The 17,215-nt window shown below is 36.9% G+C and overlaps 2 protein-coding genes across 12 annotated transcripts in view; one reads left to right on the forward strand and one right to left on the reverse strand.

Moving 5' to 3' along the window:
• LOC127797733 (KH domain-containing protein At4g18375-like) overlaps positions 1–17,215 on the forward strand; it is a 34,026-nt gene that overhangs the window by 12,652 nt on the left and 4,159 nt on the right. For 3 of the 8 annotated variants that reach the window (XR_008022272.1, XM_052330868.1, XM_052330866.1), the window contains one exon: positions 2,910–3,024. Coding sequence is in view for 7 of the 8 variants with exons in the window: in XM_052330868.1 (XP_052186828.1) it covers positions 2,910–3,024 (115 nt within the window). In the remaining variant the exon portion in view is untranslated. Of the gene's footprint in view, positions 1–1,112; positions 1,165–2,909; positions 3,794–17,215 lie in introns of those variants that run through there. The other 5 variants (XM_052330862.1, XM_052330865.1, XM_052330863.1 and 2 more) reach the window with 2 other exon arrangements.
• On the reverse strand, positions 3,945–16,336 carry LOC127797731 (probable 6-phosphogluconolactonase 2). 4 transcript variants are annotated; one of them, XM_052330859.1, is made up of 4 exons: positions 15,976–16,336; positions 15,714–15,849; positions 14,991–15,484; positions 3,945–4,117 (listed from the first exon to the last, which is right to left on the reverse strand). In XM_052330859.1, exons 1-3 carry the CDS (start codon positions 16,266–16,268, stop codon positions 15,005–15,007), a joined length of 909 nt encoding a protein of 302 aa, XP_052186819.1. In that variant the 5' UTR covers positions 16,269–16,336; the 3' UTR covers positions 3,945–4,117; positions 14,991–15,004. The 4 variants fall into 4 exon arrangements, with proteins under 4 accessions (XP_052186819.1, XP_052186820.1, XP_052186818.1 ...); XM_052330860.1 differs by lacking the exon at positions 14,991–15,484 and having other exon boundaries at positions 3,945–4,611; positions 15,976–16,325; XM_052330858.1 differs by lacking the exons at positions 14,991–15,484; positions 15,714–15,849 and adding an exon at positions 4,841–4,976 and having other exon boundaries at positions 3,945–4,611; positions 15,976–16,324.

Consider the following 17,215-nt stretch of genomic DNA (forward strand, 5'->3'; position numbering starts at 1 on the left):
TTCTTTTATGAACCATTTTCCTCGTCACATATATGCGTATGAGTATCGTTTTAGGTAGACATAAAAATAATTTTTGGCTATATATAGCATATGCTGGGTGGCGGTTTAGGAGGGGAGTTGATCTTTTGAGGGATGGAGGGGGGGGGGGGGGGGGGGAAGGGCTTGATGAGGTTGAGGATTGGTTTAGTGCCCTTCTGGGATCCAAAAGATTGATAGGTGCATTGTTGTTAAAATCCCGATTTTACGCGTACGATTTTACGATTTTACGATTTGAAGACCCCTAAACGATTCAAATCCCATGTAAAATCTAATTTGGGATAAAATCCTATAAAATCTCGATTTTACATATACGATTTTACAATTTTACGCTTCAGAGATCCCCAAACGATTTTACGATTCAAAGACCTTCATTGATTTAAGTTGCAATTTAGAGGATATTTTCCAACGTCTCAATGTCACATAGCATCTGATATTGGAACTTATGCAATGAATTGTTATATTTTGCCTCTAAATTGAAACTTGATTTAACATTGATTGTATAAGTTCCAATGTCACATAGCATTTAACATTAATTGCATAAGTTCTAATTTACTTGATTTAAATTATAATTTTTACTTGATTTAACATTGATTGCATAAGTAAATCAAGACAAATAAGTAATTAATTAATGGACCACCAAACCCCAAATCGGGATTTTACTTGATTTAATCAATGTTAAATTAAGAAAAAAATGCAACATAAATCTAATGGAAGACGTTGAAAGAATCCTCTAAACAATTTTAAGCTATATTTTACCTCTAAATTACCTATATTTTGCCTCTAAATTGCCTATACCAACCTGCTAGTTTTTGAACTATATTTTGGAAGTATCATCTTTTGAACTATAATAAGGAATAATCAGGTTATTAAAAGATATTAACTTATTTTCTGCAAAATTATGTTATTATAAACATATATTTACAAAAATTGAAGGGTATTTTTAATTATCTCTAAAATCTTACGATTTTACGATTCGATTTTACGATCCGATTTTATGGACACTTTTTCGATCCCACTTAAAATCCCGATTTTAACAACCTTGGCTTCTGATTTTTGTTTTGGTACACTAATAGGTGGATTGGCAGCTGAAGCTTCTGCTGTACGGTAGTAGTTGGATATATGATGGTGAGTTTTGATTTGCTTCTGGTTTTTCTAGTTTTTGTATTGAGAGCCTCATTGTTTGGCTATTTGGATGGATTATTTAATTTTGTCTTAGGAAACGAGGATCTTTTACTACCAAAAGTCATTTTGCTAACAGTTTCGATGCTCTTAATAAATGGGATGTTTGGTATTATTGTGGTAGAGCAACTCCAAGGAGCAGTGCCATTTTGGGGTGTTAAAATCACTCATTTGTAATTTTAATCATTGTTATGACATCTCAATTATAAACCTGCTCCAATGGCAAGTATTAAAATAGGGGTGTTATTTTAATATTTTTTATTAAATTAAATTACAAAAATTAAAATAAAAACATTTAAATTTTAATAATTAACTAAAATAAAAATATTTATTTTAAATTAAAATTATATATATATATATATATACATTGCCTCCTTCCCTGTTCCCTTTGTTCATATGTGCCTCTTTCTTTCTTTATATTTTCCTTCCCCTCCCTAGGTTGCCCTTCCTCGCTCTCGATTGGTCGTTGCTCGTGACTCGCCCTTGTAGATAGTTGCCTCGCCCTTGGTCGCTCACCTTGCTCTTGGTTGTTGCCTCTCTCGTTTTGTCGCTCACTGGCGTTGTCGCCTCGCCGACTTGCCTTTTCGATCCTTCGTCGCTTGCTGCTTCTCTAGTTCTTTCTCGTTTCGTCGCTCACCTTGCTTAAAAATTCATGTTTCAGGTAATATATATATTTAGAGAAGTTAAAATATAGTCATTAGATTTTATCATTGAAAATAATACTTTTTCCTTTTTCACTCTTCAGAGGTTAGAAAAATTATACTATAATAAGATTGTTGCTATTTTACAATCTCATTTGTCACCCTTGGTGGAGTGAAAAAATTTTAATCTGAGGTGTCATTTTAACACTTATGGGGTTGGCACTTGAATGGCACTCTTCTTTGGAAGTCGCCCTTAGTGTGTAAAATAATACTTGATAAAGTAGTGTTTGGTAACTGGTAGATGTTGTGATTATTAATGTTAAAATAAATAATAAGTGTTTAATTAATATTTTATTATTATATTGTAATGTAAAATTACTAAAAAGTTATATTAGAATATTAGATAGTGTGAAAAGTGTTATAATTATGAAGAGACAATGTTTATAAAATTAAATATTCTTATAGGACCTTGTTATTTGGATAGAATCTATCCAGATAGAATTGTCTTTTTTTTGTCATTTTAATTATTGACGTTAGGATGATTATGTCATTTAACATTTTATTTACTAATAATACCATCTCCAGTCACAATTCAAAATTTCATTATCTCTCTTCCTTGTTAAATTTAAATTTTAGTCTCTCACCCGATTTAATAAATTTTTAGAATTCCAAGAGTCACAATGATTTTAAATATGAATTATTCTATTTTGTCCGAATTGATTGACATACGAAATCATTAAAAACATCAAATGACAAAAATATTAGGAAGTCCACCCAATAGTTCAAGCAAACCCCAATTTCTGGCAGACTGCATCTTAAATGCAACCTGCATCGTAGATACAGCCCGCCAACGAGCCCTATATATATATATTTCAAATTTGAGCAGCTTAATTTGATGTTTGTTGCAACATTTAATACTTTCTTCATCGGCTGCAGTGATTAGGAAGGCTCCCATCAAATTAATAAAGTAATTGTAACGCCACGTAGCTAGACTGTTAGCCTTCATTTATTTTTCCACCTCAATTTCGTTTTCTTTATTTTTCCACGTAGCTGGTCTGCTTCCCAACTGGACATTTCGGCTGGAGAAATAGTTCTGCTGATGAGACAAGTTTTGATCACTGCGAATGTGAGGAAGGCCAAGAGTGAGAGAAATAGCATTGCCATGGTATGTTCTGCTGATGAGACAAGTTTTGTTACAATTACTTTATCTTTCCAGCGGACTGCATCTTAGGACTGTAGCAGCAGTTCCAGCATACTGCATCATAGATGCAGTATGCAGTCCGCCAGATAGCGAACTGCATCTCGGTGCGGTTTGCATCTTAGATACAGTCCGCCTAGTGTGGGCAGACTTCAATACAGATGAAGTCCGCCCGTTTAGTTCGAGGCAAGGCGGCAATTTTAAGATGATGATATTTTTATCATTTGATGCTTTTAATCATTCTGTGCGTTAACTAATTCAGGCAAAGTAAAATAATCCATAAATGAAATAAAATAGAAGGAGAATGCAAAGAGAATACATTGATTACATTCAATAGTGTGCTGCCACCTGAGTGTCATAATTGTCATTATTCATTTTTATAATCAATTTTTTTTTGTTTTGGAAATGTGTACCTTTAATGTGTTTGGCAGTAATTTTAGGTGGAAGTTTTAGGAGGGAAGCATACGAGCGAAGACTTGAAATTTTTATAAAGTTAAAATTGTCTTTTTGTTTTGTTTAATATAATTAAAATAATATACAACAAGCATTAAATGTCTTTCTATCCGGATAGATTTTATCCAAATAAATTTATCGATTCTTATAATGATTGTGGTTGTTGTCAAAAGGTATTGCCTTAATGATAACGTGCTATTCGGTCCTTGATTGAATTTATTTCATTTTGCCAGAAACTTAGGTCGGTCATGTATAATATTGAGGTGGATTGGAATTGTCGGGGTAAATAAAGAACAGATAAAGTTGTCTTGGAGCCCAGTTTGGGGTGGTTATAAATTTATTACACTTTCCCCTCATTGTAATTAAGCCTCCCCCGTCCTCCCTCATCGACGCCATTGCTGGGGTTGCAGAGGATTTCCAAATTGACTAAGATATAGAAGGAAAAAGCATACCTTAATATTGCGACATTACAGACGGCGTGCGCCAGCTTGGGATATTGCACTGTCCCCTCATTATTGTTACATAGCTTATCACACCAGCAGTTCCCACAGCTGGGACGCTGCAGCCTTGCTATTATTATTATTTGGCTTATTACAAACACTTGCAGGTGCTGCCAGCAGTCTACAGCTGGGACGCTGCAGCCTTGTCTAGAAACCAAGTGAGCTCTCCTGGTGCAGGGCGAACCATTTGGACGGGCAGTACGTGAGGGCTGTTGGCCTTACCCAGCGCCACGCTCACTGCGTGGGCTTGCTCTGTCCCGGTAACCACCATCGCAATGTTTGCCGACGAGTTGATCACCGGAAAAGTCATGGTAATCCTCTTGGGCGGCGGCTTTGGCGAGTCCGTGACGAAGGTGATCCAGCGATGCTTCTCGTGGAGTTGAGGATGTTCCGGGAACAGAGAAGCCACGTGGCCGTCCGGACCCATGCCCATTAGGTTGAGATGGAATATGGGAGATCCAGCGGGATGGTGTTCGTCGATTACCTTCGTGTGAACCAGATGTTTGAGACGGGCTTCGTAGTCAACCGCTGCTTCCTTGGCTGCGCCCTCTGCCCCCAGTCTGCCGTTGATCGCATGGACATTGCCAGGGGGAATGGGCACCTGCCCAAGAACAAATAATCTTTTAAAAAAAATATTTGAACTACATGAAAATTTACCATTCAAGTAACCATGGACACCAAATTCAGTCATCAGACCTCAAATCTACATTTAATTCCAAAAGAAAATCAGGACGTCACAATCAAGATTTGGACATATCCCAAGAGTTCCATTCCCCATTATAATTGTACATTGACACCAAGACGAGAGTCGTTGAAATTTGAAGGTTTACCTTCGACAGAAAGCCATCGTAAGCGAGCTTATAATTGCTATCTTCACTGTCTAAACCAACCACTCTCTCATCCAGCCAGAAGACTTGCCACTTTGACCAGTCCACCGAATGCACGTAAGGCGCCTCTAGCAATTTCCTAAATTATGAATCATCAACCAGCCAGCCATCAATTTGACTACCACTTCCCTACTCTTAATTTTCAACACAGAAAAAAGGAAAAAAGGTTACAGATCAGATAACGAAAGATCGATCACCTGAGCGAGTCGATCAGAGAACCTCCAGAGAGAACGACGGTGAAACGGCCTCTCTCCTTGGTATACTTCTCCGACAGGTCGGCGATGTACTTCGCCAGAGACACCGCCAGAATCTCCTCCGTATCGAACACCTCTACCTCGACTTTTCCTTTGTGAATTGCCGGTTCAGCCATTGAAACAGACGGAGCGCGATCGGGCTGCGTGGAAGAGAATACGCGGGTTGGGGCGGCCATTATCAACGCAAAACCCATCCATATATGCAGTAGCCGTGAAAAACGTGACATCCACGAGGCAGCGTTCGGTTGGAGATAAGAAAACGTGGAAGTTATTGAATTATTAGACAAGATGGAGGGGGCAGCTATATCCGGAGGAGATAAAGAGTGATAAATGGAGGATATGCTTTAGTATCCAAAGACAAGCAGCAAATGCCATTTTGACACTCCTAAACCAACTTAAAAAATAGACTCGATTGAGGTCAACTATGGTGCATGCCTGATTGGTGGGTGGTGGGATTCGAGAGATCATCTCCAATGGGTTATTCTATTGAATTCACATTGTATTTCAGTTTCACACAAAGTCCATCAAATAAGGCTACTAGGCTTGTGAATTTGGGCCCATAGTCTACTGGATCAGGCATTCTGAACACGGGCCCATACATATCCCTTGCTATCCATTTTTGGGCCAAGATACCAGTTTGGTTATAATTTTTGACTACTGCAAAGTAGTCCGCCAAATCAAGGACTCATTGACCACTGCAAAGTGATTAAGTTAAATTAAATTAAATTAAAAAACTCTACCTGATCCTCTGGTTGTTTTCACCCCTGGAGTTGAATAGTATATAACAGTTTTTCTATCTTTCAAACAAATCTTGATTAGAAATTAGTGATAATTTCGATAAATAAACAGGAGCAACACCTGCATTTATTTCAATACGTTATTCGTACGAAATTAATAATAAACTAAAATTATATAATACTTACATAATTGACCATCCATCAAGATAGATTCATGTCAGTGCGCTTGTTGACGAAACCAGCCCAATGTTTTGGGACAGTCACCATAGAAGGCACGAAAACCTTCCCGTTGTCTCTCCATATTCTTTTTCTCAAAATTCTGCTATAGATGCTTGCAAAATAAAATAAAAATATTGATCACATACTAAATTATGATGCAATAAAAAAATGGAGTAATTTAAGATGTGTAGCACTTACAAATAGCCCGATCGACATAATAGCATAGTTTGTGTCATACAGAAGACGAGACTATATACGTTTTAGGCAACACATATAACTATTAATGTAATACGCCTCCAACCATTTGCTCGTCTTCTGTGTATCAAAAGTCAGTCGGGAATAGATGGAGAGGGTAATTGGCGTCACAACTACAATAACAAAGAATTATGATTTATTGTTAATGTAAATAGAAATATTGTACTTGTTACTGATCAAATGTCTTCTTTGGAGGCTACGAACTCAGTGTAGCTCTCAAGGAGGTTAAGATCATCGTTCCTCCCTTCCTCGCGCACTAATGACACTATCTCCACGTCCGGTGTTGGGTCTAGTATTGTTTGCATTGGATCCATGTCTGGCCTCTCCGTTGAGACATCCATCTTTTTCTTCGGTCAGGTCGGATCAATATAACGTGGCCGACGAAAATGCGATGATAATCTATCTCACACAGGTTATTTTTTGACCCTAACTACTTTATTTTCTTACACTTGTACAAAAACTAACTGTTACAAAATAGTATTTTAGAATGGTTTATAAAATATATAAAAGTAAATTTGGAACTTACTCTAGATGTAGGACTTATCTAATCACCACCTCGGTGCTACTCATCACCATCATTTTTGTGATCTGGGTCATAGTTATCTAGGGACTTGTGACGTCCCGACCCTTATTATTGGGTGTCATCGTAACCCACAGTTTCAACCCCTACTTATCTCAAAGGACGATTATGCCCTGTTAACATAAAGTATTAAAATAATATGGGCGCCCTGGATGGGGTGCTGGCATTGCCGCCATCAACTATCGAGAACTCGGGTTTAAAATACATAGGTAGCGAAAAATCACCTGATTCTCATGCTCGATTAGGCCTTTAAAATATAAATCATATTTTTGCAAACAAATAAAAAATAAATATCAACATACCTAATAAAATACTTCAACACTCAAGCATATTTAAACAGATTTTATATCCTGACCGCCACTGACCGGTTCAAACACTCAACAAACACACACACTGAGTTACTCATAGCGAAAACCTTAATTTGATCTTAAAAAAAATTTATTTTAGCTGTAGCCGTCTCCTATGATCAAATATTTACAAAAAGGACACAGAAACACGACTCATATTCTTACTGTCTACAACCACTATTAACCGACGACTCTTCCACCAACTTCGTTTTTTTCTTTCTTAAACCCCGAGCCATCTATTGAGTTAGTAGGGATAAAGGGATAAGTCTGGGGACTCAGTAAAGGCAATATGCAATGCAGTAAATTAATGAGCATGACATCATAGATAAAAATGAAGTGCAATGTGCATGCAAGCCTGTCCATTACACCTATCTTAGGCTCCAGGTGGTCCCTAGTGGTTTCTTTTACGACCCCATCTTGAGACTCCTATGATTAGAAATTCACTGCTCCATGCTTAGGCACTCCTTTAACATCTTATGCAAAACATGACAAAAGTAATTTATACACAAAGCATATTAAACCCTTACCAAAACTTGTTTATCGTTCTATGCCTGGTATCCCTTTCAATTGCTAATGTTGTCGGCATCGCATTCCAAAATTACTAGTTAAAATTATTATTAAATTAGTACAATTAATCACGAAAATAACCCAACAAATATTATTAAATTATTTCCAAAATGTCCCCTACTTACCTGTTTATTTTGTGTATAAAATTGGGCAGTCTCAACATAATTTTCTGTGTTTACGAATAACAGTTGTGAAAACAACTATTTATAGAGAGTGCGATTTTGTTCACCCTCTTTAACGGGGTGAACATCACCCTCACAAAAATTGTGAGGGTGGAAAAACAACGGAACGGCAATCAATTAATTCAGGCTGTTCTGTTGCTTTTTTCACCCTCACAGTTTTGTGAGGGTGATGTTCACCCCGTTAAAGGGGGTGAACAAAATTGCACTCATTTATAGACAGGTGAAACGGCTGCAACAAGCTGGAGAATTAACTTGATGGCTAAAGGTCTTCAAGAGACTGCCACGTGGCAGCAAATGAAAATAGGTGGGTGGCTGGGGAAACACCCCAGCGATGCCATGTGGTGCAGTATGGCCACAAGCATGGGTGTCATCTGGCGCCTTGAAATGGCGTCGTTTTGGGCACTGAAGGCTGATTAAAATTAGCCAAAAATTCCCTAACGCACGTGCCTGCTCCGCCTCGAACCCGAGTTGCCTGGCTGATCCCTTGCGCTCGTGACCACCCGCTTTCAACTTTTATAGACACCCAATTTATTTTAAGGTGACCTGTGACCAATTTTCTAATATTGCACCAACGCCAAGAACTTTCGAAATTCAACACATCCACCCCACACATTAGTTCCCCTTATTTAACTTACACCCCAAAGTTTTCAAAAATCTCTCAATTTAATTTATTTTATTCTATCGTTATTTTCATAAATATTCTCGGATAAAATAATTAATTATCCTAATTGCTCATTTCCTCAAAACCACACATAACTCAATAAATCATTTTAAAATTCATAAATTAATTATTTTCAAAATCATGAATGTTACAGGATTTATCAATATGTAGGACGTGTAGATAAGTACACATTAATGCTTGTCCTCTCTCTAGTATTGCCAGCCCTTTTTAGTCACATCAATTGTGTCATTAATTGACAAATTTTTCTATCAAATCATATCCTTATCTAACTCATTTTCCCATCTATCATTCGCAATGTCTCAAGCGTTAGAATTAACATGTTGATGATATGCAAAACACAAACAAAAAAATTAAAAATAAAAATAATTACAAAAAATATAAATTAAAACATTTATTATAATAATAATTATGTCCCTGTCTCACACTGTTTGTGGTGTGGACTATTAGGGAGTCCTTCCTCCTGTCTAACTTGTGACCTCGTCTATTTATGTACAACCTCTTTCTCATCCTTTTGTCATTATTCTCTATCTCCATGTATCTTATTTGTCTCCTCTTTATCCTTACCATTCTTCTTCTCCTTGTCACCCCCAAATTTATAGACGTCGACTTCAACTGAGTGTTGAGGGTTAAAAAACCTCCAAAAATTCATTTCCCATTCAACACCAATGGGTTCGAGCATCGGACTCAATCCTCGTGCCTTTAAAATTGTATTATTTAAATAGATATTATATAAAAAAATGAAAGTTAGGTTTGGTTGCGCACTTACATCATTCATAAGGCAATTATAATATATTTTTTTATTTGTGTTCTTTTTTTGGATAAATATTTTCTATACCTAGGAATGACTTGGTTAAATATTCTGACAACCCATTTATTTTGAATCCATGAGAATACTTCAATGAACCACCATTATAAAGAGTAAAAATAATTTATAATAAAAGATAAAAAAACAAAAATGTTTAGTTAGTATAGACAAATCATATACAATAATGTAATGTAATGTAATACAATACGGAAAAAAATATATTACTGATTGTACTTAAAATGCCCAAACAAAATCATAAATATTGACTTTCTTCCCAACTGCACTAGTTAGCATCCCGTCACTTGTGACTAGCCAAATGTATTGTTGACTCTTACTATAGACGTACATTCCCCAAAGAACGCCTCAAATATGTGTAAATCTGTGGCCATAGTCCACAATAAATCATTTACCTGTACGCATTCATCCTAATCCAACAATAACATGATGACTGTAAAGATGTAAACCAGTTTAAGGACATCCTGAAACCAAGCCATGTTTAGTACTAAATAGTAACTTCATGTTGTCTCCAAACACTCAATTTTTTATGCGATGGAAATAGTCGCGCGCATAAACTATTAAGCTGAACAAGCCTCACTTCAAGACTTTCCTTATCAATCGCTCCAAATCAGAGTCCGCTAATAAATATGAACTTGTATTTCCCATACCTGTATGGCATGCCTGCAAATTTTGAACCACATTTCATCGTAACGGACATTCAAAAATGTCATCTCTCTAACCAGAACATGATATATCAATTGTGGTGCAGTCAAATGGAGGGATAGAAGGATCTCCAAAAAATGTTCAAATGGGTCATGCACGAATCTATTCAATAACTTATATCACTCTAGAGCATGATGAATTGCATCGAGGTGTTTGATCCCACAGTATGTAGTGACCCGCGTTTCCGGCGGTATTACCTGATTAGTATGAACATAAGTAAATTATCTACTCTATTGGTTAGCCATCTATAGGAAAAAGAAAAAAAACAATTTATATTGGGATTTAATTCAGATTCCATAATATCACTTAAGATTGTTAAAGAAACACTGTGTAACAATGTGTATATAAACAGTGCACAATGGAATGTAGGGAACGAGGCTTGACTGTCAAGTTTCGTTCTTAATGGTCGGGTTTCGTTGGGAGCAAAGCTTGACCATTGGGCCATGAAGCACCACACGAAGTCATCTGGCTTTGTGGCGCAATGGGAGCTCGATGTCGACAAAGCCCCACGTTGGTCTTCGTCGCAAACAAAGCCTGACGATGAGGCTTTGTTCGTGACAAAGCCTGATGATGAGGGCTTCGTCCCCTACGAAGCCTGATCGTCAACGACTATGTCTATTTTTGGAACTCACTAGGTTTCGTCGCAAATCTACGCCAAAATCATACAATAAAATCTAACGTCGTTCAACGATGATGAGTTCGACGTCGGTAGTAACGATGGCGGCGGCGACGGTCACGATAACGATAGTGAGAGAGATGTTATCAGGTTTTGGTGGAGGGTGTGAATGGTTTGTGAGGTTGGATGAGAGTATTTTGGTATTTGCATGGTCTTGTGAGTTTAGCATGCGAGGATATTTTAGTATTTAATTATTTTTTTATTTTTTAAATGAAATGATGGTCAAATCTAGTAAAGTAGGTAAACCATGCAATTAGTTTATTTGAGTTGTTAAAAATATATATTTTTTCAAAAAAATGGTTAAAAATATATATATATATTTTGTTTGGGGAGAGGTTAAAAATGTTTTTTTTTTATTTAGAAAAGTGATTAAATATATATATATATATATTTGTTTGGGGGCGATGGTTGTTGTAATAGCTTTCTATAGGTATTGATAGGATTTATTGGCAAAAGCTTTAATTTCTTGGTGGAAGGTCAAAGCAACATCAAATGATTACCCCTTATGATCAACCGTGCTGCACTATTCTATTTCCATCTCCAATTAATATGGGTTATTTAGTCTTTTTCTCTTTACTATTTTTAAGTTATTTTTAATTTTTAAAATAATAAAAATATATATTTTTTATTTTTAAAAATAAAAATAAATTATAAAGAAAACTCAAAACAACAAAAAATTATTTTAAGTATTTTCATCTAAAATAAATTTTAAATTCAAAATACATTTATTTATTCATATTTTATTATTATAATGAGAAAAAATATTACAAAATTTATTAATTTTAAAATGTATATATTTTTTAATAATATATTAATATTAAATATTTTTAATTTATTAAATAATTAAATTTATTTAATAAAATATTATTAAAAAATTATTTTCAAAATTTGAAAGAGAACGCATTTTCTAATTTTATGTTTTGAGAAATAATTTTTCAAAATAACAAAAAAGAACGTATTTTTAATTTTCTAAAAACAGATTACTAAAACAGAAAATTAAAAATAAATTTAAAACTCAAAAATAAAAATTAAAAAATAAAGAGAACACAATCTTAATATTTCTTTTATGAGCCATTTTTCTCGTCACATATCTGCATAAGAGTACATCGTTTAGGTAGACATAGTATAATTTTCTGCTCTATATAGCATATGATGGGTGGTGGTTTGGGGGGGGGGGTTGGGGGTTGATTTTTTTTTTTTTATCAAATGTACATATGTATAATTGATTAAAATATATAATACAAATACTCTGGGCATACCCAAGAAGACCAAGAGCACCAACCAACCAACATTAGTTTCACTTAGTTAGAGCCATAAATTGGGATAAAACATTAGGATATAAAGAGAAAATAACTTTGTATACATATATTTTAATATTTTAACAATACAATCCACGAGAAGTCTAAAGTCTTAAAAAATGTGATGATTGCTTGTTGACCAAATGAGGTAGACAAGGCAAACAAGAGCAGTCCTCTTTGGCTTTGGACTGCCAAGATGTCCCTCTAGCCGCCTTCTTTAACCATTTTAAAGAACTAGAAATTATAGACATTGTCCATCGAATACCAATCCATGATTTAATATGCCCCCAAATTTCCACACTTACTGGACATTGGAAGAATATGTGCTGTAGAATTTCTTCACTAATACCACATAGCCCACAGGTTCTGTCCATATCCAAGTAAATCAGCTTATCCTTTATAAGCAATTTATTTTGTATACTCAACCACAAGATAAAAGCATGTTTAGGGGTAATGGCAGAGTCCCAAACCTCCTTGGCCCAAATCTTGAAAGAACACTTAGGCCTAAAATAATCATAGGCCTTTGATAAATTGAACTCGTCTCCAATCTGCCAAGAATTAAGCAATCTCATTGTAGCGTCCAGGGAGCTTATGCTTAAGATTTTTTTCATTAATGGGGAATCCTCATTTTTCACCAATTTGTCCCTGACATTACCATTGCCAAGATAACAGTGATGAACCCACCGAATCCATAAAACATCCATTTTCTTCTGAATATTCCAGAGAGTTTTAGACATTAGCGCCATATTCCAGCTTTTAAGGTCCTTAAACCCAAGACTACCTTCATTTTTAGCATGACAGACCTTCTTCTAGGCCATTAACAGATGATGGGAATTCCAGAGGAAGCCACGACAGAGCCTATAAATCTTTTCAATAACACTAGCTGGAATGGGCAACATAATTAGCCAAAAGCACTCCACACCCTGCAAAACATATTTTGATTAATTCTGCTCTACCCGCATATGATATAGGAGCACATTTCTAGGTTCTAATATAATAAACAATCTGTTCTGTAAAAGGGGCAAAGTGAATAATTTTAAGCTTCTCCGCAGCCAACGGGATGCCGAGATAACGAAATGGCATACATCCTAACGGGAACCTCGTCACCCTTTGAATCTCTGCAAGATCAGCACCTGAAATACCTACTGAGAACATAAAAGACTTAAGCTCATTAATATTTAAGCCCTGAGGTGGCAGCGAATTGGTCCAGACACTCAATAATAATTTTGACTGAATTAACGTCCCCCCTCGCCATTAACATCAAGTCATCAGCAAAGGCCAAACGAGCTATCTTTAAACTGGCACATTTGGGATGATAATTAAATTCAGAATTTTCCGTAACCAGCTTGAGAGACCTGGAAAAATATTCGAGACATAAGACAAAAAGAAATGGGGAAAGAGGGTCTCCTTGTCTCAAACCTCTTTTGCCCTTGAAGAAGCCACACAACTCGCCATTAACCAGTAGGGAGAAGGAAGAGGAAGAAATGCATTCCATAATCCAGTCAATAAAATTAGAGGGAAATCTAAGACCTTCCAGCACACCACGAAGGAATCCCCAGTAAACGAAATCATAGGCTTTCTTAATGTCAATTTTAGCCAGCCATCTAGGAGCGGTCCTGTTTCTATTGTATTTCCTTAATAACTCTTGGGCTAATCTTTTGAGGGATGGAAGGGGGGGAAGAGCTTGAATCTTGATGAGGTTGAGGATTGGTTTAGTGGCCTTCTGGGATCCGAAAGATTGATAGGTGTCCTGATTTTTGGGTTGCATGGGCTTCTGATTTTCGTTTTTGTACGCTAGTAGGTGGATTGGCAGCTGACGCTTCTGCTGTACGGTAGTAGTTGGATATATGATGGTGAGTTTTGATTTGCTTCTGGTTTTTCTAGTGTTTGTATTAAGAGCCTCATTGTTTGGCTATTTGGATGGATTATTTAATTTTGTCGTAGGAAACGAGGATCATTTACCACCAAAAAAATCATTTTGCTAACAGTTTCGATGCTCTTAATAAATGGTATGCTTGGTATTATTGTGTTAGGGTGCAAAATAATACTTGGATGATATGGTAGTGTTTGGTAACTGGGTAGATGTTGTGCTAATTAATGTTAAAATAAATAATGAGAGTTTAATTAATATTTTATTATTATATATTGTAATGTAAAATTACTAAAAGTTATAGGAGAATATTAGATAGTACGGAAAGTGTTATAATTATGAAGAGACAATGTTTATAAAATTAAATAGTCTTATAATGATTGTGGTTATTATTAATTAAAAGCTATTGCCTTATAAAATTAAATAGTCTTATAAAATTTATTTCATCTTGCCAGAAACTTATTGAGGTGGATTGGAATTGTCGGGGTAAATAAAGAACAGAGAAAGTTGTCTTATTAGAGCCCAGTTTGGGATATTACCTTGGGTTATAAATTTATTACACGTTCCCCTCATTGTAATTAAGCCACCCCACCCCTCCCCTCCCCTCTCCTCTCTCATCGACGCCATTGCTGGGGTTGCAGACGATTTCCAAATTGACTAAGATATAGAAGGAAAAAGCATACCTTAATATTACGCATGCATAAATGCGACATTACAGACGGCGTGCGCCAGCTTGTATGCCATCAAGCATCCCAAGCCGACTTTGATTAGGCGGCCATTATTGTTACATATATAGCTTATCACACTAGCAGGTGCTGCCAGCGGTTTCCACAGCTGGGAACGCTGCAGCCTTATTATTATTATTATTATTATATGGCTTATTACACACACTAGCTAGCAGGTGCTGCCAGCAGTCTACAGCTGGGACGCTGCAGCCTTGTCTAGAAACCAAGTGAGCTCCCCTGGTGCAGGGCGAACCATTTGAACGGGCAGTACGTGAGGGCTGCTGGCCTTACCCAGCGCCACGCTCACTGCGTGAGCTTGCTCTTTCCCGGTAACCACCATCGCAATGTATGCCGACGAGTTGATCACCGGAAAAGTCATGGTAATCCTCTTGGGCGGCGGCTTTGGCGAGTCCGTGACGAAGGTGATCCAGCGATGCTTCTCGTGGAGTTGAGGATGTTCCGGGAACAGGGAAGCCACGTGGCCGTCCGGACCCATGCCCATTAGGTTGAGATGGAATATGGGAGATCCAGCGGGATGGTGTTCGTCGATTACCTTCGTGTGAACCAGATGTTTGAGACGGGCTTCGTAGTCAACCGCTGCTTCCTTGGCTGCGCCCTCTGCCCCCAGTCTGCCGTTGATCGCATGGACATTGCCAGGGGGAATGGGCACCTGCCCAAGAACAAATAATCTTTTAAAAAAAATATTTGAACTACATGAAAATTTACCATTCAAGTAACCATGGACACCAAATTCAGTCATCAGACCTCAAATCTACATTTAATTCCAAAAGAAAATCAGGACGTCACAATCAAGATTTGGACATATCCCAAGAGTTCCATTCCCCATTATAATTGTACATTGACACCGAGACGAGAGTCGTTGAAATTTGAAGGTTTACCTTCGACAGAAAGCCATCGTAAGCGAGCTTATAATTGCTATCTTCACTGTCTAAACCAACCACTCTCTCATCCAGCCAGAAGACTTGCCACTTTGACCAGTCCACCGAATGCACGTAAGGCGCCTCTAGCAATTTCCTAAATTATGAATCATCAACCAGCCAGCCAGCCAGCCATCAATTTGACTACCACTTCCCTACTCTTAATTTTCAACACAGAAAAAAGGAAAAAAGGTTACAGATCAGATAACGAAAGATCGATCACCTGAGCGAGTCGATCAGAGAACCTCCAGAGAGAACGACGGTGAAACGGCCTCTCTCCTTGGTATACTTCTCCGACAGGTCAGCGATGTACTTCGCCAGAGACACCGCCAGAATCTCCTCGGTATCGAACACCTCTACCTCGACTTTTCCTTTGTGAATTGCCGGTTCAGCCATTGAAACAGACGGAGCGCGATCGGGCTGCGTGGAAGAGAATACGCGGGTTGGGGCGGCCATTATCAACGCAAAACCCATCCATATATGCAGTAGCCCTCTGGAGCGTGAAAAAAGCGACATCCACGAGGCGGCGTTGGGTTGGAGATAAGAAAAAGTGGAAGTTGTTGAATTATAGATGGACTACCGACTATATGGAGGGGGACAGCTATACCCTATATGCCGAGGAGATAAAAGAGTGATAAATATGCTTTAGCATCCAAAGACAAGCATCAAATGCCATTTTGACACTCCTAAACCCACTTAAAAAATGGACTCGTCAACATAATTGCTCCAAAGACAAGCAACAAATTAAATGCCATTTTGATACTCCTGAACCCACTTAAAAAATAGACTTGATTTGAGGTCAGCTATGGTGCATGCCTGATTGGTGGGTCGGTGGTGGGATCCGAGAGATCTTCATCTCCAATGGATTATTCTATTGAATTCACAACTGAATTCACATTGGATTTCAGTTTCAGACAAAGTCCATCAAATAAGGCTAGTGAATTTGGGCCCATAGTCCACTGGATCAGGCATTCTGAACTTCGGCCGATAGTCCACCAAATCCGGCCCATACATATACTATGCTAATCCATTTTGGGGCCGAGATACCAGTTTGGTTATAATTTTTGCATTTCTTATTTAATTTTATTATTTGTGGAAGGCACTTCAGTTATGATATAATTTTCATTTTTCACCACTTCATTTGGTTGCAATTTTTTTTTTTTTTTAAAAAAAATTGAGGTACAAATCATCAAAGCACAATAATACAAACAAATCTCAGGGCAGTGACTTCGGCGTTGATCAAGGACTCAGTGATTACTGCAAAGTAGTTAAGTTAAATTAAATTAAAAAACTCTAATTGTTCCATAGAATAAAATTATATTTTGTATAATGTTCAAAAGTTATATATAAGGAAAAAATCAATAGAGATAATGTAACAGTGACAATGTGTTAATTAACAAGCTAGACATAATTGCAGAATTTAATTGAAATCGAAAGACCATCTTAGAATATATTTTAGAATT

This window comes from Diospyros lotus, chromosome 3 (genome assembly GCF_014633365.1).
Source record: "Diospyros lotus cultivar Yz01 chromosome 3, ASM1463336v1, whole genome shotgun sequence".
NCBI classification, from domain to species: Eukaryota; Viridiplantae; Streptophyta; class Magnoliopsida; order Ericales; family Ebenaceae; genus Diospyros; species Diospyros lotus.